This window comes from Gymnoscopelus braueri, assembly GCF_963280865.1.
Source record: "Gymnoscopelus braueri genome assembly, chromosome: 15".
In the NCBI taxonomy this organism is placed as follows: Eukaryota; Metazoa; Chordata; class Actinopteri; order Myctophiformes; family Myctophidae; genus Gymnoscopelus; species Gymnoscopelus braueri.
In genome coordinates, this window is record NC_137620.1 from 7,939,609 (window position 1) to 7,965,788 (window position 26,180).

Below are 26,180 nucleotides of genomic sequence, written 5' to 3' on the forward strand. Positions count from 1 at the left end.
CGTCGTCAGCCTACGTCACCTCACGTGATGTGTGGGACTTTTCAAAATACAAGCTCCTAGATCTGATTCTGTGTGTGTGTGTGTGTGTGTGTGTGTGTGTGTGTGTGTGTGTGTGTGTGTGTGTGCGCGTGTGTGCGCGTGTGCGCGTGTGCGCGTGCGTGCGTGCGTGCGTGTGTGTACGCGTGTGTGTGATGGATGGATGGATGTGTGTGTGTGTGTGTGTGTGTGTGTGTGTAGATAGATAGATAGATTGTTTGCTTGTTTGTTTGTTTGTTTGTTTGTTTATTTGTTTATTTACAAGCATAATATCGCAGGCTAAAATGTATGAATACATATTATTTTATTCACATAAAAATCATATTGTATTTTTTTATATTGCAACATAAACAGGGCCAGGAATTACCAGATTTTTCTTTTGTTTAATACTTACAAAAGAAGAGTGCATCCAGTTGATGCCATAGAGGCAGATTATGAGACATTTGGCAACTGGTTACTGGCATGTAAAAGGCCTCCCTCCCTCCCCTCCTCATAGCAGGGCAGCTGTACCTCAACAACAGGATTAACAGCACTAGAGATGTACCAATATCATTTTTTCCTGCCCGATACCGATTCAGATTCCCATACCTTGCATAGCGGTCGATACCGGCGAGTACAGATCCGATACTAGTGTGTGATTAAACAAATCTAGTCCCCAGTTCAAATAGGATGATTTTGAGGAGTCCCCAGTTCAAATAGGATTTGGGGGTCATGGCCTGAAAAGGTTGAGAACCACTGCCCTATGACTATGTGACAAGAAATGCAAAGTTAAAATATTATGTTATAATATTATGCAATCAATGCAATTTTCCATTAACGTCAGCACACATGCGGTTGGAAAGTTATTTATCGGCTCTAGACTTGTTGACAGGATGGATGGGTGAAACATGTGCTTCACTGGAGCAGTGTGGTTTTAACACCTTTATGTTCTTAGAAGAGACTGATAAGCGAAGGGACCAAAATGCAGTGGTGGAAAAAGTACTAACATCTTTTTACTTAAGTAAAAGTATCAATACTGCGATGTAGAAATACTCTATTACAAGTAAAAGTCCGGGATTCAAAATGTACTTGAGTAAAAGTACAAAAGTATTGGTATAGAAATGTACTTAAAGGACCAAAAGTAAAAGTACTCATATGCAGAATGTCCCATTTCACAAGTGTTCAAAATGTATACAAATCTTTAGCCAACAATAAAAACAATAGCCAGTATATATGTATCAGGATGAAGCGGTTAATGCATGTTTTGTAATAATAATACACATCTACAGAGTAGCCTAACTAGTAACTGAAGTTTTCAAATAATTGTAGTGGTGTAAAAAGTACAATATTTGCCTCTGAGATGTAGTGGAGTATAAAGTAAAAGTAATTCAAATTGAAAAAACTCCAGTAAAGTAAAAATTCCATACAGTACAGTACTTGAGTATACATGTACAGTAGGCTACTTTGTTACTTTACAGCACTATATACAGTATACAGGTACACAGTAACTAACTGTTGACCTATACTGTAAAAGACACATCTCTCATTGTCTTCACCAAGCAGACAGGCCGCTGAGGCCAGGAGGCGGAAATCATTATAAATTTATTAAAATTACATTGAAAAAAACAACAACATAATCAACATAATCTTCCCCATGCCTTCCGCTTGGCATAGATATTAACAGCAACTTCATGCAGAGGTCCTGGCTTAGGGGGGCCCTGAACTCATGGGTCCCTGGGCCTGCAGGTCAAGGGTCAGTGTAAATGTTCCTTGAATCCTGCCTGGGGGTCAGGGTGATCTCTGTCTCTGCACTATAGCGACTCCTACAGGTTGGTCAGGGTATCTGTTCAGCAGGGTTAATCAACCAAATCCTCAGTGTTAATTTAACTCTGAGAGTGTATGAAATGGAACCAAAAAGACTCAGATCATGTCAAAATCTAAATATATCAGTCAAAATGCAATGCAGATCATGATTAGAATGGTCTGTATGAGCTAGAAACAAGACTACCAGTTATTATGAATATACTGTAGGTGACATCATCTTTTACACATAAAATGACTGCAAATAATGTCAGACACATAACAATATTTTTATATAGCTACCAAATATCACAGCAATTGTTTTACAATTATACCCACATGCAGAGATGGCATGTGCAAGTGGTTGGTGTTTCACTGTATTACAGCTGAAGGAAGTAACCATGTACAGTACATGTCAGTGGCACGCACGCACCCACGCACGCACACACGCACACACGCACGCACGCACGCACACAGAGAGACACACACACACACACACACACAGAGACACACACACAGAGAGACACACACACACACACACACAGAGAGACACAAACACGCATGCACGCGAATTTGATTAAAACATGATAGTCCCAAACAATCTGCCCTTTTTTATTTATTATTTTTTAATTTAATTTGTTAACTCTTTTGGGTGTGGGTTCTTAATGAGTTGTGTGTGTTTGTGTAACTTTAGAGAGATCGTGAAGCTACAGGAAAACTGTGCAGTCACTAGCTTCCGTCGGTACAACCTACGCATGTGTGGTTCATATTTAGGATGAAAAAATAGATTATGAATTAGATGAATTTGATCAGATAAGATCAGGTATTAAACCACAGAGACTAGCAGAGGAGATGTGAAGTTGGTATGGGCATGTGTGTGTGTGTGTGTGTGTGTGTGTGTGTGTGTGTGTGTGTGTGTGTGAGAGTGAGTGAGGTGGTTTGTTTTTATTGGTACGCAGAGTGTGAGCTGTCACATGTGATATAAATGTAACAGTACTGTATACGTTTAGGGAAGTGAAGATAAGTATTCACTGTGTTGTGAAGAGGTGGAACGTATCAAATACCTGCAAGAACAATTCAAGCCATTACGGTAGAAATGGCTGTGGCTGAACATTCTGACAACATTGAACTCCAAGAGATAGACGATACAACCTATGATGATATTGATGCGAGGCCTGCAGCTCAGGAGAGAGATCCACTCCAAGAGGAACATCATATAAACTATAATGTTGACACCATGACTACAGCAACAGGAATTGAAGTAGAAATGGCTGAAGAAGGACATTATGACACCCTTGACCTCCAACAGATACACGATACGACCTATGAAGACTTTCAGACCACGACCAAGAAGGAGAAAGATCTACTGAAGATACTGCGGGCGGGTAAGAGATGTTACTAAAACTAATGTACAAACTAGAAAAAGTGCTCCTTGGAGCACAGGTCTCCGCCAGGTCAGGTAGGTTATTGTGGGCCAGCAATGTTCAGAATTTGCCAATCAGGATGGAATATAAAAAATCGGACGGAACCATCTTGATCACTTGACTATAGAGATAATGTGTACTGATTTGCATGATGTTTGGACAAAATGTGTTCGAGTAATATAAAAAAGAAAAATCGGCCTCCTGGTGGCGCTATAATAGGGCAATGTTAAAAGGGTGGCGTTTGTTCTTCAACGTAGTGCGAATACGTGCAAAGTTGCACCGCAATCGGACGCTGCGTTCATGATTAGCGGCATTTTCTTCAAAACGGGCCACTCCTGCAAACCTTAGATGTCAATGTTAGCCAATCAGGATGGAATATGAAAAATCAAACGGATCCATCTTGATCACATGACTATAGAGATCATGTGTACCGATTTGCGTGAAATTTTTTTAATCTCAAAATATGTGTCTTACATAGGTCGGCATCCTGGTGGCGCTATAAAAGGCTAATGTGAAAAATGCAGGGCAGATGTTTTTCCTTGGTCTCTAGGGAGTATGCGTGCAAAGTTTCACGCAGATCGGTGCAGTTACAGTTAAAAACGCAATTTGGCCTTTTATAGCGCCACCATGATTTGAACATTTCTAAGTGGCATTTCTTCATCGGCCTAGTGGGAATGTCCGTGTGAAATTTCACTGAAATCGCAAACTACGTTCATGATTTAAGGCATTTAGTTCAAAATGGACCAATCCTGCAAACTTTGGAAGCCAACCTTAGCCAATCAGGATGGAATATGGAAAATCAGACAGATCCGTGTTGATCACAGGACTATAGAGATACTGTGTACTGATTTGCGTGATGTTTGGATAAAATCTGTAGGAGTAATATAAAAAAATTGATTTTGCACAAATCGGCCTCCTGATGGCGCTATAACAGGGCCATGTAAAAGATTTGGGGCAGAGGTTCTGAATTGGCATCCAGGGAGTGTGTGTGCACAGTTTCGCAGCAACCGGGCCAACGGTTTCGCAGATTAGCCGCTCGCAGACAGATAGACACACGGACACACGGACACACGGACACACGGACACACGGACACACGGACGGACGGACGGACAGGGGGTCAAACATACTCTCTCGCCATGCCTTTCGGCCTGGCGGAGACAATGACCAAAAATAAACTGTTTATAGAGGAGGTTCAAAGATTTTAAGGTAATAAGAGATCTCACTCCCTGTGTGTGTGTGTGTGTGTGTGTGTGTGTGTGTGTGTGTGTGTGTGTGTGTGTGTGTGTGTGTGTGTGTGTGTGTGTGTGTGTGTGTGTGTGCGTGTGCGTGTGCGTGTGCGTGTGCGCGTGCGCGTGTGTGTGTCCTCCAGACATAAGACGGTACAAGCGGGTTGCAGTCGGTGTAGGATTGCTTTGTGCTGTTCTAACTCTCCTCAACATTGCTGTCCCTCTAAATCTCTGTAAGTTAAGTATCATAACAATGCATTTTATTACAATGTATGCACTGTATGATACCTCATAAAACATATTATTAGTTGTAGACTCGTAGGAATTGGTTTAGTATAGCAGCAACATAAGCTGTAGCAGCATTTGAGGTTGGACATTATTGTTATTTTCAAAATGTAGGTGTTTTTAAATAGTGGATCTCTCATTTTACAGATCAGTCCAACATGGTGAAGAGACAACAACTACTGAGCAGTTTAGAGCAGTCAAACAACTTGACTGAACAGTTACAGAGCAAGAATGACAAGTTAGAGACCTGGTATGACAAGTTAGATACCAGGTATGACAAGTTAGAGACCAAGTATGACCTTGTGACTAAAGAGCGAGACCGATTACGAATCAAGAACAACAACCTGACTGAAGAGAGAGATGACCTGAAGAGGAGACTCTGTGGTCAGTGAAACATCACTGTTTTTTATTCATTGGTATATCATGTTGTTCATCATTTGTCATTAATTTGAAAAATAAAAAACAGGAATAACTTTATTTATTTTTTGTCAGAATCACCGGGATGGTTTAGATTTGACAGACGTTGTTATTACATCTCTACTGAGAAGAAAACCTGGGAGGAGAGCAGACAGTGGTGTAGAGACAGACAGTCTGACCTGATTGTCATAAAGAGCAAAGAAAAACAGGTAGTGTGTGTATGTGTGTGTGTGTGTGTGTGTGTGTGTGTGTGTGTGTGTGTGTGTGTGTGTGTGTGTGTGTGTGTGTGTGTGTGTGTGTGTGTGTGTGTGCGTGTGCGTGCATGTGTGTGTGCGCACACGCAGGCATGCGTGTGTATGTGCTTGCATGCATGCGTACATGCTTGTATGTGTGTGTGCATGTTTGCATGCATGGCTTCATGCATGCTCGCACACACACGTCTGTGCGTTGTATCCTATTCCACTTAGTGAAGACACACATCTATTGTACAGTTTGTACATCAGTAACCATCAGTTTTTCTTTCCAGGACTTTGTTGAACTTGTCAACAAGAGAGTGCATCTGGGTTTGACCGACAGAGACAGAGAAGGATTATTCCAGTGGGTAGATGGAACGCCACTGACCACACCAACGTAAGACTTATCATCTTCATTTTACCTTCATTCTAATAAATGGTATTAAATGTGACATCTGTGTCTCCCTCACTATCCAGTTAATGTGCATCTAATATCTAGAGCAGTGGTTCTCAAAGGGACACTGATATATCATGAGCAGTGTGGGCACTAAAACATTACATAGTAATATATTATTGTAATATTATTACTTTCCCCAGTAACGAGTACTGTAATTTTAATATTATTACATTACTGACCTTGCGTTACCAGGGCCGGATTAACCCTTCGTGGTGACCGGGGCTACAACCTGTTTTGGTGCATCCGAAAAGGGGTTGTGATGAATTGAGTACAATGGACCACAATGGAATATGTATGTTATCCTTTTAACATAACCTTTGTTAATAAATGATTCAATCATTCAGGCATGCATAGTAGACACATACAGGAATACTTTCAACATTTGGAACTATCATCATTATTTTGAGTTTATTTCAGTCAAAGGTACAAACATTTGTCCATTATTACGCCCCCCACACCGGAGGCGTCAGACGCGCACAGGCGCACGTTCACTTCTCGCCCGGCGCTCCGATACACCGCTGTTCTAAATTTTCCAGGCATTGTGAAATGTGTGAAAAACCGGGCAAAATGTGTGAAAAAAACAAACAAAAAAGATTAATATAACTATTAATGTATTTATTTAAACGACTGCCTGCAAAGGGAGGGATGGTTCAATACTTTGTGAGTCCACGTTTTGGGTATTTAGGCTATCAATAAATCCTTATTCTTTTGCAATTAGCCTTTGCGCTAACTACCGCCATCATTTAGATTCTAATATTTCAAAGCCATAATGTTTCAAAAAATGAGAAAAATGAGAAGCGTGTGTTTACTTGAGAATGTCACATTCATGGTTAAAATGAATTGTTGTTTAACTTGTTTACTGTGTTGCTGAAACTTGGCGAGGCGACAGGTTGACTTGAATCATTATGCTGAAATCCTGCGTCCCATATGACTGCAAGGGGCTGCACATTTTTGGCCATAAAGACCCCAATGTTTTAGTTATGAGTTTGATCTGTCAGATAACATCATCTGCTTGAAGACGCTGTTTAAATGCTATGGGGAGGTGTTCTTTCCTATACCCGACTCTCTCCTCCTTGTTATGTCATCGGACACTGGGAGGATTTCTGCATAAAAAGGTAGCCTATATTGAAAGTAGGTTATTATAATCCATAACGTGTTAGTTGGACGCTGATTGCAAACAAGTCAACGTTTTATCTTCCACGTCTTGCCATTGTTGTCACCCGTCATATAATACTTATTATATTAATATAGTAAGTGAATCCATAAAGTGTAATGATGGTGTCATTGCCGATCAAGCTCACAACGCGTGATTTGGTGATTTAATTTAATGACAGACGTATGTGTGATATAGTATAAACTTTACGCAGCATGTCACTGCACTGTTTTCTAGTAGCCTATCTAGTTAGTTGTCTCATCCAACATCACACTCCTAGCAGAACACAAAGTGTGCACACAATCAGACGTGCAAACCATGTTTAAACCATAGTTTAGAACGTTTTTGAATAGGCAGTTAAAAACTACTTTAAATGTACTATACTGCCTCCCCCTGGTCAGCCGGGGCGCCAGATGGAGGTGAAAGGAACTGGTTGGAATAACGTGTTCCTTCCACGCTACGTCCTACCGGGGAAACTCCTCCCTGTCAGGTGATAAGGTCAGTTGGCTCTCATGTATTGAAGGAGGCATGAGCTCGGCCCTGGCCTCCCTAGGTTGGCAGAGGGAAGGTAGTGCCCAGGATTACATAGACAATTGGCACTGGGTGTAAAAAATATGTTTACAAAATCGAAGGATTTAGAGTGAAACACCATCCTTGTAAAAGTATTGTAAGTATATGTTCCTACTTTTACAGGTACTGGGTCCCTGGTGAGCCTGATGCTGAAAGCAATGACCCTGAACAAGGCCTTTACCTTAATGCAGAAACAGACTGTGTTGAGTATTTTAATGGATCTTTTATGAGAGGATGGAACGACATACGGTGTTCTGCCAGTATCAAATACTGGATCTGTGAAAGAGTTGTGTGCTGAAACCATCATGTTCACAATGTATCAGTTAGCTGGTGTGTTGGCACAGCTACATGATGGCTGTGTTTACATGTGGTTACAGTGTGTTTGCTTTGGTTTGTCCGCCTTGCAGTTCTACCCAGTATAGTAGACATTATATTACAACTTATATTCATATTTTCATTAATTTAGTTAAAGGGGAGCCTACTAGAATGTGAATAACATTAATCTAACAGCCATCTGTTCCATTTTAATACCATGTTTCATGTAGATTAATATGTTTGTTTTGTTGTATTTTTAAAACAGTGATAAGTTCTGCATCTTTTTCTCACCAGTATTAAGCATTTTATTTCATTTTATTTGCCATTTAACTTTCTTATTGATTGATTATGTGCTTTACATAACCACTTAAGCCCTATTTTATACTTTGGCTATTGGAAAATAGCAGATCTACAAGCTCATCATAATGTGTTGTGAGGTTGTAGATCTGCTACAGGACCACAATGAAAACAAGCCCTTAGGGATTTTTGTGTTATCCTTTTAGCATCATTGTAAAATCATACCACTGTAGCCTACTATTTGCAAACTGTTAATAAAGTATATAATTCAATACATTAAATGCTATTTTTATTTTTTGGTTAAGATTTTCCTCTTAAAGATGGGGTGCCATGATATTTTTCAACCCTAAAACCTGATCATAAGGTATTATTATTATGTAAGGATTTTTTTCAACAAAAAAAAGTGTACAGAAATGGTTAAAATTATGTTTTATGTGGACACGCCTCCAGTTCATTAAGTATACCTGGTTCTCACCTTAGCACCTCCTCCACCACCTTAGCACCACCCACCTGTCCTAGTCCCTCCTCCTCCTCATGCCCACACCTGTTGTGTTATGATAATGAGGGGGAGGGTATGGCTTTGTGATGTCACTAAAGAGAGAGAGGCAGAGAGATAGAGGCAGAGAGAGAGAGAGAGGGAGAGAGAGAGAGAGTGTGAGAGAGAGGCAGTGAGGCAGAGAGAGAGAGAGAGAGAGAGAGAGAGTTAGAGAGAGAGGGAGAGAGAGAGAGAGAGAGAGAGAGAGAGAGAGAGAGAGAGAGAGAGAGAGAGAGAGAGAGAGACTAATGAGGAGTGAGTGAGGGCAGGTGTGATTATGGATTGAGGGGGCGTGACAGCAGGTGAGGTGGTAGGGGAGTGTTGCACACTAGGATGACTCTTCTACAAGAACATATGTCAGCAAATTGACAAACAAATACTGTCAAAATGCCATTTCATCTTGTCTTTAAAAAGTGAACATGCATTAATTAACAAAGTCATGATGTTTGTTCAGTAAATTATATTTGGACTGGTTAAATTGGGGTTTGAACCAAGTTTGAACCAAAGTGACAAGTAACTAAAGCTGTCATATTATGCTGTAATTGTAGTAGAGTAACACAAATGAAAAGTAAAAGTACCTCAAAATTGTACTGTGCATTGTAATCACTTGTATTGGTACTTGAGTAAATGTAAATACTTACTTTTCAGCGCCATTGAGGAGCCAATGACTGACAGGCTAGGTCTCATCAGGTGCACTGATTGCTAGAGTGCATAGGGACATGGGTTGATATTAATGGTCTTAACTCAAAATGTATAAATCACACAGCTTAGATTTTTTTGATTAAATCGGAGAGAAAAAAAAAATCTGTAGTATAATGTCAATGTATATTGTTGTGTCTGGGTAGCTCAGTTGGAAGAGCTCTTGACTGAACCGCAAGGTCATGGGATCGAATCCTGGCAAAAGCAACACAGCATATGAGTAATTTAGTTCCCTGGTGTATAGAGCATTGTTACAGGTATAGACTCATGTGTTTGTTAATGTTGCTACCCTTTAAATGGCCATGGCCAATAACGTGGCATCGGGCGCTTAAAGTTAAATATTTGAAAAACTACACATTATTTCAAAGAAAAAGCCACCAGGCCACTAATGAGTTTTGAGTGAAGACAGGTGTGATTGGTGATGAGTGAGAGCAGGTGAGAGGGGTGGATCCAATCCATGGGAATAGGGGGAAGGTTGCTGACTAGATGACTCTTTTCTACACCCACCCTCAATAACCTTAAAGGGATACTTCACTTTCACATAAAATAAACATTTAAAAAATATATTAAAAATAAATGAAAAAAGTAATGAAAAAATCACGGCCCCCTCACGCATTAGAGTGTCCTACTAATGTGTGAGGGGGCCTTTATTTTGCCATAACTTCTTTAATTTTTTTTAAATATATTTTTTTAATGTTTATTTTATGTGAAAGTGAAGTATCCCTTTAACCTCAGTAAAACAACGACCTAACCTCAAGAAACACTATTTGTAAAACTAAGAATTCCAAATGATAATCAACGCATTGTTGGGGACAGGGATCGAACCAGCAACCTATGGATTCTCAGGCTGCCTCTCTTCTCATTGAGCTAGAGATATAGCCTCACTGATGGTGTCTGTTGATATCTATAGGTTTTTCCGTCCGTTATGAACCAAGCCTCTGTTTCGCTAACTACTCTAGATCACTGGTTCACAAAACATTTACCAATAACGTTTTGTTTTGTCTCCTCGGAATGGAAACTAGTGAAAATAGTCGATCTACAAGCTCACAACGCGTTGCTATCTGAAAAGTTGTGAGATTGTAGATCGGCTATTTTCACAAGAAAGTATGTCATACATAAAAAACAACTACTCTCAAAAAAGCATTTCATGTTATTTTTAAAAAATTGCACATGTCTGAATTAACAGGGTCATGTTTTGTACAATGCAATTTAAATGTAAACTGTAATGAGTGGGGTTTGAACCGGGGACCTTCAGAAGATGAGGCTAGCACTTTACTGATCAAGCTATTCAATCCACAGCCTTAGTCAATGAAAAAGGAGAATCCAACAAAACAATGCAAAAGGGGGAATGAAGTACGTCTTATATTGAAAATAACTACTCTCAAATAAGCGTTTCATTTAACAGTCATGTTGTGTGCAATGCAATTGAGATGAAGTCTGCATGATGTGGGATTTGAACCGGCGACCCTGTGGTTTCAAGGCAGATGATTAAGCGATCAGCCATTGGACCAACAGATCAGAACTGGTGAAAAAGGAGTTCACAATGATGACACGGTTTCACGCAAATTGCTCAGAAATCCTGGGTTTAAATGTTTTTCAAACTGCTCAATATGGCGTAAAATCTAAGGGCTGAGCTTACTGGTCAAAGTGATAGATGTGTTCCTCATGAGTCAAGGCACATGTGTAAGCAAGTTTCACGGCTGTCGGCCAAACGAGGCATGACTTTTGCCTGTTTAAAGTTTGCAGTTTCAAAAAATTGCTATAGCGCCCCCCTTTGACCAATTGGAGTAAGATTGGTTTCAGTGATACTTGGAATGACCCTCTACATTATTGCAAAGTTTCAAACAAATGTGAGTCTGCATGTACGTGTTAGGGGCAGACGACTAATTTTCATAAAACTGCAATATTCATTGGCTCTTAAAAGCTACTTACAAAATTCTCTTGAAGTGGGATTTTAGATATTGGTCCAAAGTTCATGTGTAAAAAGTTTCGTGCAGATTGCTCAAAAATGTGTATCGAAGTTTCATGGCTGTAGGTCAAACAGGGCATGAGTTGTACCTGTTCAAAGTTGCCATTTTTCAATTGATTGCTACAGCGCCACCCTTTGGCCAATGGTTGTGAGTTTCGGGTCTTCGCCGTTTGGCATAGCCCTCTACCATATTGCCGAGTTTCGTAAAAAGCGTAACTGAAAAAACGGTGGAAGCAACGGGGCAGTTTCAAAGAGGCTTCGAGCCTGATTGGCCTTGAAACCTCAATAATAAAGGCAAGATAAATTCCGAAGGACTTCTAAAATGCTGATGACAGTTTCTTTCTGCTTTTTCTTGGTTCCCTGTTGGCTGGAAACGTCATGTGAAATGATCTGTGGTTTCACAGAAAGGGTCTTTCAAAGTTCCCTTTAAGAGAGAAGATTGTGAGAAATGTCTCCCATGGTACCAGGTCTGCTGCTGCCCATCTTTGCCCCCCCCCTCCCCCTTAAGAACAACTAATGTTAAGATTGAATATTTTCAACAAGGCCATATGATACCTTTCTATTAAGTGCAATATTTTATATTCTTTAAAAATAAAACCACTCACTTTTAGTGCTGAAAATGGCCCATTAATTGGTAATATTAAGTCAGTGTCACTCACTCACACAGACACACGCACACGCACACGCACACGCACACGCACGCCCACCCACACACCCACACCCACACCCACACACACACACACACACACACACACACACACACACACACACACGATAGGAGGTGAAGTGTCCGTCTTAGCTTTAACAGCCATCTTTATGAAAAAAGACAGTCATGTTATTAGTTGATACTTCAGCCTAGCTCGTATCGTATGGCTTTTGTCTCTTAATGTCTCTTCCCAAACTCATTCGCAATAATGTTGTCTCATATCGTCTCATTAGCTGTGTTTTAACAGTAGCAATACTCTAGTACTAAACATACACACCTGGACCAAGATATGCTGCCTGGGTCATTCCTGTTGCACTGCACCTCTCCCCTGATATGATTGGTTGGGGTTCACATTCAGACCTATCATCAAATTACATTATTTGACCCCCCCCCCCCCCCCTGAAAAGAAAAAAGAAAAAAGAAAGTGATAAAGAGAAAGGACAAAAAAATAGAAAAAATCACACCCAGTGTGAAGTGGGCGGTGTGGTCACAGTGGTCATCACAGTGATGGAAGTTCACTTAAAGAAAAGTAATATCGTGGACCAACCATTGTACACCCCTAACTTTAAAAAAAACATAAATGTGTTTTTTTTAAGTGCATAGTCCTATTTATAGGGCTATGCACATGTGTCATGTTTCACTAGCCAATCACAGTCCTGAATAGACTGTGATTGGCCAATCACAGCGTAGGGTTGGGGGGTGCAATGTCCAAACCTCACATATAGGGGCGGTTTCACCGCCCAAAAACACAGTAACTTCTTGGTAAGTAAAAAGCACCTCACAGTTGTACTTCTTCTTATAGGAACACAGAAAAAGGTTGGAGTGTGCGGCTTAAATGGCCAAGGGCATGGAGGTGAGTGCAGGCAGGCTCATCTAAGGTCATCGCTACAAGTAATTATGGAGTGTGCGGCTTATATGGTCATGAGCACTGGACGTGGGATGGCAGGTGTGATTAGGAGGGGGTGTGGCCAAGGAGGGAGGTTCCGGTGGGGTCGTGTACCCAGATACTTTGGCTTGGGGGTCCAAGGCTTGAAACTGTGCTGAGGTAGGTTGCGGGACCCCGCCTGGAACATGGAGAATAGAGGTATAAAAGAAAAGGGAGGGAGGGAGGGTTACTGGAAACTATGCACACCGCTAATTTTTAAAGTTGGGTTTCAATACCCCAGTGATTGGCAGGGGAGGAGTTGTCAGCTTGATTGGAGATAGGTGAGTGGTTGGCACGGGGTGGCCCGGGGTGGCACGGGGTGGAGTTGCCAGTGGCTGGTTAGAGTTGTGTTTGGTTGTCTTCTCCTTGGTCCAACCTCCAGAACCTCAGTTGTACCAACTCCATTACAAGCCAGCAATGATAATAACATTATTTTTGAGAAAAATACTCACCGTGTGCATGCGTGCGCACCTGTGTATGTGACTGTGTTTAATGAATGCACTTCTATACATAATTATGGAAATGTCAATTAGGCCTATTTGTCATTATTGATAGTACACTAATAAGATGTTATGACAATTCATTACGTATGTTTGGATTCCAGGGAGACACCAGATTTAGCTTTTGGGATCCAGGGTCCCCAGCTGAAAAATCTCTAGGTCAGTGTTTTCAGGCACAAGATCTACTTACAGGGAAGATCTACCTTCACCAGACACTGAAAACCACCATGACTTTGATTTCTTATTATACACTTCTAATTAAAGTACTGTGAACAAAGAATCAGTAAAATGTTTAAAATTAATAATAAAGGCCAGATCAATTCTAAAGAAAGTTTAGGACTTCTAAAATGCTGATGACAGCACTTGCAGTTTCATTTACTGTATATAGATTTATATATATAAAATTCTTCATGTCATCAATGTATTTTGTTTTGCTTTTCACCAATGGTGTTGAATACCATCATGAGGCTGATTGCGTGCAAAGTTTCATGGCATTCGTTCAAACTATTGTTCACAGACACACACACTGACACGGACACATGGACACACAGACGGACAGACAGGACCAAACATTCCTGCCTTTGGCTGTCGTGCGTGCGTGCGTGCGTGCGTGCGTGCGTGCGTGCGTGCGTGCGTGCGTGCGTGCGTGCGTGCGTGCGTGCGTGCGTGCGTGCGTGCGTGCGTGCGTGCGTGCGTGCGTGCGTGCGTGAGTGCATGCGTGCGTGCATGTATAACAAATTAATTTCTATAAATGGGTGTGTGTTGGTGCGTGCGTGCGTGAGTGTGCGTGTGTGTGAGTGTGTGTGGGTGAGAGAGAGAGATGGGTGTACTTTCAGTCAAGAAAAAATGTCTTGTTAATCTTGAGGATCGTGCTCCACATATTGTATCTCCCGTTTCCACCAGGCACTTGCTATTGTCTTTCAATTCAATTCAATTCATTCAATTTTATTAAAGTGTCAAATCACAACAAGTTGTCTCAAGACACTTTACATGTAGAGAAGAGACCCGACATCCCACCCTGAGCAAGCAATTTTGCGACAGTGGCAACGAAAAACTCCCTCTTAACTGGAAGAAACGTCAGGCAGACCCTAGGCTCTAGGGTGGCGGCCTTCTGCCTCGACCGTGTCGGGGGAAAGAAGAGAGAGAGAGGGAGAGACAGACAGACAGAGGAGAGACAGAAAGAGATACAGTGCAAGTAGTAACAATAACAATAGTAGCAAATATAATAGTGTAAGATAGTATATGATAATATAATATAGTACAGCAATAGTGTGCAGTATATAATGGTATAATAAAAGAATGTTAAGATAATATACAGTATAGTGTAGTGGTATAGTGTAATGTAGTAGAAATCCACGGTCGTGCTCCATGGAGAGGCCCGGTCCGCAGTCACAGTATTGAGCCGCAGCTGGGGGTCCATGGACCTGCGACGTGGGAAATAAAAGAAACTCCGGGGAGCGGGTCCCCGGTTGTAGAATTAGTGGCAGGCCTTACTAGAGCGTGAATCCGTATAGGGTTAATTACGATTGTACCAATGGGACACAAACCCACACAACCAAAGGGAGGACGAGAAAAGAGAGGACGAGAGGAGAGAGGAAAAGGGGGGGGGAGAGGATGACTATAGGGTGACTGAGTCTATACACTTCGGCTATAGGCTTTATCATAGAGAAAGGTTTTTAGTCTAGTCTTACATATACAGAGTGTGTCTGCTTCACGGACTGAGACTGGGAGAAGGTTCCACAGCTGAGGTGCCTGAAACTTAAATGCTCTGCCTCCTGTTCTAATTTTTTGGGGGTTTCCTGGAGCCGTAAGCATTTTTTCATACTGTGGACGCAATGGTGTTCTGGCTGGTTTATAGGGCTCGATGAGTTCTTTGAGATATACTGGTGCCTGTCCATTGAGAGCCTTGTATGTGAGGAGGAGAACTTTAAACTCTATTCTGTATTTAACCGGGAGCCAGTGCAAAGAGGCCAATGAAGGAGTGATATGATCTCTTCTTCTGGTTCCTGTCAGTATGCGCGCAGCGGCATTTTGGACTAGCTGCAGGCTATTTAGGGACTTACTTGGGCAGCCTGATAATAAAGCGTTGCAATAGTCCAGCCTAGAAGTAACAAATGCGTGAACAAGTTTTTCTGCATCATTTTGGGACAGAATGTGCCTAACTTTTGCAATATTACGCAGGTGAAAAAAGGCATTTCTTGAAATTTGTTTTATGTGGGACTGAAAGGACATATCTTGGTCAAACGTGACTCCCAGATTCTTTGCAGTGGCCCTGGAGGTCAAGGTAATACCATCTAGGGTAAAACTCTTATCGGCTAATTTATCTCTGAGGTGCTTAGGGCCAAGTACAATACAACTCTTGATGTCTATAAGACATGCTTGAAGTTTAGCCAGTTGATCTGTTTCATCTGGCTTCATCGATAGATATAATTGTGTATCATCTGCATAACAGTGGAAATTTATAGAGTGTTTCCTAATTATCTCACCTAAAGGAAGCATATATAGAGTAAATAGTATTGGTCCAAGTACAGAGCCTTGTGGGACTCCGTATTTAACCTTTTCGCGTAATGAGGGTGTATCGTTAACGTTTACAAATTGAAATCTGTCAGACAGATAGGACTCAAACCAGTTCAATGCAGCACCCTTAATGCCAACCTCGCTGTCGTATTCCAATAAGTGCCGCCATTATGCGGCGTCGCCATTATGCCAAAGTAACGTCAGTGCTGCGCACGGTGCAGAATGTAAACAACAAGCGTAGTGAGAGGAATACCAAAAAGCTCGCCCCGGGGCAAATACGGTAATATTCACCTGGTATTCCGAAAATTCAGTAAACTGTGCCTAAACCTAACCTTATTCCTAACCTTATCCTCAGTAAAACAAATACAAGAATACAAGAACCGCTGGTCAGCGAAAAAAATGGGGGGCGAGCGTGTTTTGGGGCTAGTCTTCCGGTTACCCGTCAGAGGACCGCACATGGTGCTGTACAGTGCCCGCAACTGCCGTAAAACTGGTAGGGGAAATGAATCGAATTAATCCAAAAGGCTGATAAATATAGAGAAAAGCTAAAACGAAGGGCATTTTGAATATAATTTCAGTTCTTTTTAGTTAGTTTTGTAAACACACAAATACAGTTTCAGTTAGTTATCGTTTTTTGGGCGGTGAAACCGCCCCTATAAGTGAGGTTTGGATATTTGTACAACAAATCCTCCAAAAATGTACAAAAATGTACAAAAATGTACCCCGCCCTACCCTGCACCGTGATTGGCCAATCACAGTCTATTCAGGACTGTGATTGGCCAGTGTCACATGACACATGGGCATAGCCCTATATAAGAAACCATAACTTAAAAAAAAACATACATTTGTTTTTTTAAAGTTATGGTTTCTTCCATCATAAAGAGTGTTTCAATAAATGTATTTCTTTTTTGTACATGATTGGTTGACTCCATTCAGTATTGTGATTAGCTAGCAAGACACCGCCCACTTCACACAGGGTGTGATTTTTTTATTATTATTATAGTTTTTATTTAGTTCAGTTTAGTTTTCGTTATTTTGTTCGTTTTCGTTAACTATAATAACCTTGGTGTGTGAGAAAGAGAGATAATTCAGGGTCAATGTCCGATTTTCAGGAACTGTTTTATAGCTGCTGCTGCTGCTCTCTCTGTGTGTGTGTGTGTGTGTGTGTGTGTGTGTGTGTGTGTGTGTGTGTGTGTGTGTGTGTGTGTGTGTGTGTGTGTGTGTGTGTGTGTGTGTGTGTGTGTGTGTGTGTGTGTGTGTGTGTGTGTGTGTGTGTGTGTGTGTGTGTGTGTGTGTGTGTGTGTGTGTGTGTGTGTGTGTGTGTGTGTGTGTGTGTGTGTGCGCATGCATTTCGATGCATATGCACATTTCAGTTCAAGACAAACAAGACAGGGTTATTTGTATTAATTGATAACTGACTAATTGAGATGTTATTAAAAAAACATTATTTTTGTGAGGTTGGAATCCAGGAAGACACCAGATTTAGCTTTTGGGTCCCAAGACAAGAATGTTTTAGAACTCTTCTAAAACAGTTCTAGCCTAGGTCAGGGGTGAACCACCTTTTCAGGCACAGGTTCTACCTAACCATTTTCCAAGGCTGGTGAGATCTAGCACCAGCCGTTTGGTGGTTTGAATACTGTAGTCTGTTGGGTGTTTTATGTTTTATAATGGACCACAATGGAAACAAGCTTCGGCTTTTTTTGTGTTTACCAATTTGGCGCCTTTGGTTGTTGATACTGCGCTTTTGATTGTTGCCAATAGAGTCATCTGTTCTATAAAGCAGGGGTCTTCAAAAGGGGGTCTTAAAAACTTAAACACTGTACATTGTTGACCGGAGTCCCCGCAGGGCTCTATACTAGGCCCCTGATGTTTACACTCTAGCTTGTCGATCTGCTATTTTCATATAATACTCTCACCAGAATAGGGACACTAGGGTTCAAGTGGTTAAACCGAAACCTCCAAACAAAGCATCCAACCTCAGCATCAGGAAAGACAAGAGGTTTTTCCCTGAGCAAGAAACCTTCAAGAGACACTGTCTGTTCTCACACTGGAAGAGGAAGTTGGGGTCAATATCACAGAAATGCTTCTGCTGTGTGTGTGTGTGTGTGTGTGTGTGTGTGTGTGTGTGTGTGTGTGTGTGTGTGTGTGTGTGTGTGTGTGTGTGTGTGTGTGTGTGTGTGTGTGTGTGTGTGTGTGTGTGTGTGTGAAAACTAATGCATTTCGATACATAATAAATGTCATTTCAGTTTCAAGACAAACAAGAAAAGCTTATTTGTCTTAATTGATGTTATGGCGATTCGTTATTTTTGTGAGGTTGGAATCCAGGAAGACACATAGATTTATCATTTGGGTCCCAAGACAAGAATCTTTTAGAACTCATGTTCAAGGTCAGGGGTGAACAACCTTTTCAGGCACAGGATACCGTTGTCCAAGGCTGGTGAGATCTAGCACCAGCCGTTTTGTTGTTTGAATACTGTAGTCTGTTGGGTGTTGTATGTTTTATAATGGACCACAATGGAGACAAGCTTCGGCTTTTTTTTGTGTTTAAACCAATTTGGCACTTTTGGTTGTTGATACTGTGCTTTTGATTGTTGCCAATAAAGCAATCTATTCTATAAAGCAGGGTTCTACAACAGGGGGTCCGGGACCCCTAGGGGTCCTCAGAGTTATTACAGGTGGGCCACCAAATGTTTGTGTGATAGGAACTTTTTTTTCTACATTAACCACTTGAACCCTAGAATTCCTTTTCTGAGGGGAAAATTAGCCGAAAATAGCAGATCTACAAGCTCACAACGCCTCACGCTGCGATGCATTATGAGCTTGTATATTGGCTATTTTCGGCAAAGAGGTTTGGTGTAGGGGGGAAAGAGAATATCAAGTACAAGTTTAATAAGTATTGAGGGTTTAAGTGGTTAACGGTCTGAAAATACACATTAACATGAATTCAACACTGATGATAGTGCTATCTATGAAAGCTATCTATGAAATCTATGAAAAGGTTTAATCTGCAACATAATCATCCAATACAATATGTTGTGGGGGTCCCTGCATCATCTCTCTCTCCTTGGCCTTGGTCCTTGGCCTGAACAACGCTGAAGACCCCTGCTATAAAGTATTCTACCACCAGACAGTGAAAATAATTACTACTGATTATTAAAGGCTGCTAATTAAAATAAGTCAATAGTTGTATTTAAAAACAACAACAACCCTAATATTTCAATAGTGTAATATGAATAATAAAGGTAAGATAAACTGTGTTTTGCACATCAAATAAGGATGCAAAGATTACTTTTAAAATATTGATGGTCACAGCACTTGATACAGCACTTGATCCAGGTTGAGATTTCAGTTCCTTCTTTTTCTCAGTTCACTATCAGCTGAAGTTGTTGCTGATGAGACAAATACGTTTTCCAGTCACAGACTGATCTCGCACGATCACACTTTTCATTAGGTTTTTGCAACAAAGCATTTTTTAAACGTGAGGGTGGAACAAACCAAAATAAAAGAGGAAGAGAGGCACATGAATAAAAGAAGGACCACACTTGTTCAGTGTGTTCGGAAGAGGGGGAACATGTCAACTACCTGCAAGAAGAATTAAAGTCATACATGTAGAAATGGGTGCACGTGGACATTATGAGCTCCAAAAGCTAGACGATGTAATGAATGAAGATCCTACAGCTCAGGAGAAAGATCCACAGATGATATCACAGCCTGGTGAGAGATGTTACTAAATTAAGAATAATACTTTCACAAAATACTTTTTTAAAATGAGAACCAAAGATTTTAACAGATCTCACTCAATCCTTCACTGTGTGTGTGTGTGTGTGTGTGTGTGTGTGTGTGTGTGTGTGTGTGTGTGTGTGTGTGTGTGTGTGTGTGTGTGTGTGTGTGTGTGTGTGTGTGTGTGTGTGTGTGTGTGTGTGTGTGTGTGCGTCCTCCAGACATAAGACGGTGCAGCCGGGCTGGAGTCAGTTTTGGATTGCTTTGTGCTGTTCTAGCTCTCCTCAACATTGCAGTACCACTCTATCTCTGTAAGTCAAGTATAATAATAATGTATTTTATTACCCTGTTTGGTAACACTTTACATAAAGGTTGTGTCTAATGCATTATAATCACATTTATAACGCATTATAATGCACTTATAAGGCATTATAACACTTGTTATAAATGTTTATAATTATGTATGACAACTTATTACAACTTTTATAACATATATATGCTGGTCATAATGCCTTATAAGCTCAGTGGAACAGTAGCCTACATTATAGCTACATTAACTTAGTTAGTTATAAAGTGTCTTTGTTAGAAGTTGTTATGCATAATTATAAATATGTATAACAGGTTTTATGAAGCATTATAACTGCATTATAATGCATTATAAACAAGACCTTTAAGTAAAGTGGTACCTGATAGTGATAATGTGCTGTTTCACTGAGTTTACAGTATAATGCATTATGACTAGCATTTATGAATGATATTATTATAAGTTATAATACATTGTTGTAAGTTGTTATGCATAATTATAAAATCTATAACAAGTGTTATAATGCCTTATAAGTGCATTATAATGCGTTATAAATGTTATTATAATGCATTACAGACGCAGACTTTAAGTAAAGTGATACCAAATGGGTAATATCTGTGATGATCAAATCAATCATAATTCAATGATTCAACGATTTCACAATCAGATTTTTCAGTCGTAGGTAGAATAGAAATAAGTAAACCCCTCTTTCTCTTTTTTTTCTTGAAATTGCTTAATTAATTCTTAAAATTGCTTAACACACACAAGTACTTAGTATCGATACAATCGATTATTTGCATTGCAAAACAATACGATGCGATGTCAAACAATATGATATATTGCTGTTTGCATATCGATATGGTTGGATCGTTGAAATTAAAATTGACATGTCAGCTTGTATCAGCTATTTTCACAATTTAAAAATGTACCAAAAAAATGAATAAAACCCTAATAAGATTATAGGCATAAGGGATAAGATAGGGCCCAGATTGTATTCAACTCTCATGGTCACATGGTGTTGGTGAGAGGAGGGTTGACAGTTTGGGTGTGGCCAGAGACAATGTTCGGATCAGTGCATTTCCAATGATATTGATATCCATGTAGGACACATAAATTATACAACATTCAAGTTAAGGTATACTTTATTCTATCCCTGTGTGAAAATGCATCCTCTGCATTTGAAGTATACCTGGTTCTCACCTTAGCACCTCCTCCACCACCTTAGCACCACCCACCTGTCCTAGTCCCTCCTCCTCCTCATGCCCACACCTGTTGTGAGGGGGAGGGTATATTTTTACTGTGTCATTAAAGCGCTGTTTTTCTATTGGCACGTTTGACCCTCAAGTTTTCAGCCTCCAGGAAGAAACTCAAAATAGTCAGAGAAGACATAAAACACCATAAAAACATCACCAGGGGGCTTAATGAAGTTCTATCAACCTCATAGACACATGCTAAACAGAAAAAGTGCAAAACAATGGCACCACCTCTTTAAGCTTTGGAACATGGCCCTGTGTGCAGACAGATTTTTGGATTCTGAGTCTGACCTTTGGATATGCTTTATTGTTTGTTTCTAGAACATACAAACTCCACACAGAAAGACCTCAGTCTGGTTTGAATCCAGGACCTTCTTTCTGTGTGCAGCAACAGTGCCAACCACTGACCAAGTGTTTTGTAAATACATTTTCCAGGATATATATTATTTACTTTTTATGACTGATACATATGCTTCCATAACATATACACTTTAATGATAGCAATTTACTTTTGGCATTTAGGTAGGGTAAGTGATATTATATATATTTTTTGTTAAAAAGGTTAAAGTACTATATTCTGATAGTAATCATTGCTACAGAGCGTTTGTTCGGTCACAGGGGTCTCTCCAGCTCTTTAGTTAACAGAATATAGTACATTTTCAAGTAGGTGACAACATTTAAGCCAATCAGGAGAGAGCACTGAAAATGCATTTTCTGTTTAATAAAGAGCTGGGAGACATGGGAGACTCCTTTTACTGAACAAACACTCTATAGCAATGAATATATCAGAATATAGAGCTATTTAACACTTATTTTAACCAAAGTAAATCACTAACCGTACCTTTAAATAGTGGATCTCACATTTTGTAAATATTGTTTCCATACAGATCAGTCTAACATGGTGGAGAGAGAGCAACTAGTGGCCAGTTACAACCAACTACAGGCCAGGAACAATAACCTGACTGAAGAGAGAGCCCAATTACAGACCAGTTTTGACCAGTTACAGAGCAGTTTTGACCAGTTAGAGACCAGACATAATAGCCCAAATGAACAGAAAGATCAGTGTCATACCAGTTTTAACAAGTTACAGGCCAGATATAACAACTTGACTGAACAGAAAGACCAACTACTGACTAATTTTGACCAGCTACAGACCAGCCATAGTAACCTGACTAAAAAGAAAGACCAGCTACAGACTAGTTTTGACCAGCTACAGACAAGCCATAGTAACCTGAATAAACAGAAAGACCAGCTACAGACTAGTTTTGACCACCTACAGACCAGACATAACCAACTACAGACTAGTTTTGACCAGTTACAGAGCAGACATAGCCAACTGACTAAACAGAAAGATCAGTTACAGAATGGTTTTGACCAGCTACAGACCAGCCAGAGTAACCTGACTAAACAGAAAGACCGGCTACAGACTAGTTTTGACCACCTACAGACCAGACATAACCAACTGACTGATCAGAAAGTTCAGTTACAGACTAGTTTTGACCAGCTACAGACCAGCCATAGTAACCTGACTAAGCAGACAGATCAGCTACAGACTAAGTTTGACCAGCTACAGACCAGAAATAACCAGCTACAGATTCGTTTTGATCAGTTACAGAGCAGACATAGCCAACTGACTATACAGAAAGATCAGCTACAGACTAGTTTTGACCAGCTACAGACCAGACATAATAACCTGACTAAACAGAAAGACCAGCTACAGTCTAGTTTTGACCAGATACAGACCAGACATAGCCAACTGATTAAGCAGAAAGATCAGTTACAGACTAGTTTTGACCAGCTGCAGACCAGACATAACCAGATACAGACTAGTTTTGACCAGCTACAGACCAGACATAGCCAACTGACTAAACAGAAAGATCAGTTACAGACCAGTTTTGATCAGCTACAGACCAGACATAGCCAACTGACTAAACAGAAAGATAAGCTACAGACTAGTTTTGACCAGCTACAGACCAGACATAGCCAACTGACTAAACAGAAAGATCAGCTACAGACTAGTTTTGACCAGCTACAGACCAGACATAGCCAACTGACTAAACAGAAAGATCAGCTACAGACTAGTTTTGACCAGCTACAGACCAGACATAGCCAACTGACTAAACCGAAAGATCAGCTACAGAGTAGTTTTGACCAGCTACAGACCAGACATAGCCAACTGACTAAACAGAAAGATCAGCTACAGACTAGTTTTGACCAGCTACAGACCAGACATAGCCAACTGACTAAACAGAAAGATCAGCTACAGACTAGTTTTGACCAGCTACAGAGCAGACATAGTCAACTGACTAAAGAGAGAGATGACATGAAGATGAGGCTCTGTGGTGAGTGAGACACCACTGTCTCTTCATTGTTATATCATGTTGTTCATAACATAAGAATTAATTTGTGGGGGGGAAGTGGCTAACTTTATTTGTTGTTATTAGAATCACCTGGATGGCAGAAATTTGACAGAGGTTGTTATTACATCTCTACTGAGAAGAAAACCTGGGAGGAGAGCAGACAGTGGTGTAGAGACAGACAATCAGACCTGATTGTCATAAAGAGCAAAGCAAAACAGGTTTTGTGTGTGTGTGTGTGTGTGTGTGTGTGTGTGTGTGTGTGTGTGTGTGTGTGTGTGTGTGTGTGTGTGTGTGTGTGTGTGTGTGTGTGTGTGTGTGTGTGTGTGTGTGTGTGTGTGTGTGTGTGTGTGTGTCTTTGTCTGTGTCTGTGTGAGTGTGTTGTCTGGTTGTATCCTATTCCACTTAGTGGAGACACACATATTGTTCAGTTTGTGCATCAGTAGCCTAACCATCAGCTTTTCTGTCCAGGACTTTGTTGCCAGTTTCAACAAGAGAATGTGGCTGGGTTTGACCGACAGACACAGAGAAGGATCTTTCCAGTGGATAGATGGAACGCCACTGACCACACCAACGTAAGACTGATCAGCTTCATTTTACCTTTATTCTTCTAAATTGTATTAAATGTTTACAAAATGACTACACTGTCACTAAGACATCTGTGTCTACTTCACTATCCAGTTAATTAGCATCTAATATCTAGAACAGTGGTTCTCAAAGGGTGTGTCGAGGTACACTGATGTGTCATGAGCAGTGTTGGGCAGTAACACGTTACTTATTAATATATTACTGTAATATAATAACTTTCCCCCGTAAGCAGTATTGTCATTTTAATATTATTACATTACTGATCCAAGTAACCTTGCTTTACCAGGGCCGGATTAACCCTTTGTGGTGCCCGGGGCTACGACCCGTTTTGGTGCCTCCGAAACGGGCCGTGCCCGTGAGGCCATGCATGTGCATGTCTTCACTGTATGGGTTGTATTTTGTCTGAGCTGTCTGTGTGTCTAGCTGCGTAAAGCAGACCCAGAGCCATGGAGCAGCCCTTTAAAGGAACTAGGAGGTTGTCACATGCACAAATAGATCAACACTTTGCAACGCTACATATTATTAGCTTTTAGATCTGTTCTTTTTAAGAACAGAAGCCAGTGCCAGGCATGCATATTACACACATACAGGAATACTTTCAATATTTGGAAGTCATTATTTTGAGTTTATTTCAGTCAAAGATACAAACATAGTTGTCCATTATAAACTTTGTGCAGGCATGTTTGAGAGGCTTCATTGTGTTTAGTGCTGCTTTTAGAAAGTTTTTGACTCCTCCTGTAAGGATAATTAATTCTTAGCTGTCTGGCAGAAACCTTGTATCTCCATATTTTTACTTGTTATATTTCTTTGTAAATTAATGCCTTACTTCATTATACAATAGTGTCGCACAAACGTAGTGAAAATAGCAGATTTACAAGCCCAAGGCTTGTAGATTGTAGTTTTTTAAATAATAATGAAAAAGGAATGGTTTTGGACACCCGGGCTTCCACCCGACAGCAACGATATGGAATATGAAGAAAAACTGTAAAAGTAAACAGCCAGCCCCATCATTTTCAATGAACCACCGGCGCAGGCATGCGTTCACGCCTCGTCCGGCGCTCCGATACAGCGCTGTTCTATTTCCAGGCGTCGCCGCGTATGAAAATAATTTAAAAAATGATTAACACGACTGTTAACTCTTTGACTGCCAGAGTATTTTCATAAAGTACTCCCCCAGTGCCAGCGATTCATTTTTTTGTTGTTGTTATTTTGTTATTTAATTTTCATATAGTAAGTCTAGCTGCGGTTTTGAACACATATGATGGTTCCACCAGCAGAGAGCAGCAAATAGACACTTTCATCAGCTCGCTTACTCGCTGCCCCCCCCCCCCCCCCCCCCAACAGCGTCAAACAGTCAAAAAGATGACAGAGGGAAAAAAAATTAAACCGGAAACGGAATCTGCGTCATGAAACCGGATGCAGGTGTGGGTGAAGTAAGTGGAACTCGAAACCTAGAATGAAAAATAATCAGAATAGCGCGATCAGAGATTAAACAATGAACGCGCGTCAAACGCGTCTAACGCGTCGACGGCCAACTGGACAAACTAGCAATTGACGCGTTATTGAGTCAACCGCAGTCAAAGAGTTAATGTATTAATTTAAACGACTGCCTGCAGATGGTTCAATATTTTGTGAGTACACGTGTTGGGTTTTTAGGCTATCAATAAAACATTTATATTTTGCAATTAGCCTATAATACCGCCATCATTTAGATTCTAATACTTCAAAGTCATAATGTTTAAAAAAACAAGAGGTTGTTATTTAAAGTAAGCGTGTGTTTACTTGACAATGTCACGTTCATGGTTAAAATGAATTGTTGTTTACTGTGTTGCTGAAACTCTGCGAGGCGAACTTTAATCATAATGCTGAAATCCTGCATCCCCCATGACTGCAAGGGGCTGCAAATGTTTGGCC

The 26,180-nt window shown here is 40.5% G+C and overlaps 1 protein-coding gene across 1 annotated transcript in view; it reads left to right on the forward strand.

The window, feature by feature from the left end:
- Positions 1 to 3,052: 3,052 nt before the first annotated feature.
- LOC308101330 (uncharacterized protein) overlaps positions 3,053 to 26,180 on the forward strand; it is a gene marked incomplete at its 5' end in the record, with an annotated part of 82,011 nt that continues 58,883 nt past the window's right edge. Inside the window, 2 exons of the mRNA XM_080450754.1 lie at positions 3,053 to 3,200; positions 4,610 to 4,699. Of these exons, the coding sequence (XP_080306880.1) occupies positions 3,053 to 3,200; positions 4,610 to 4,699 (238 nt within the window). The remainder of the gene's footprint in view (positions 3,201 to 4,609; positions 4,700 to 26,180) is intronic.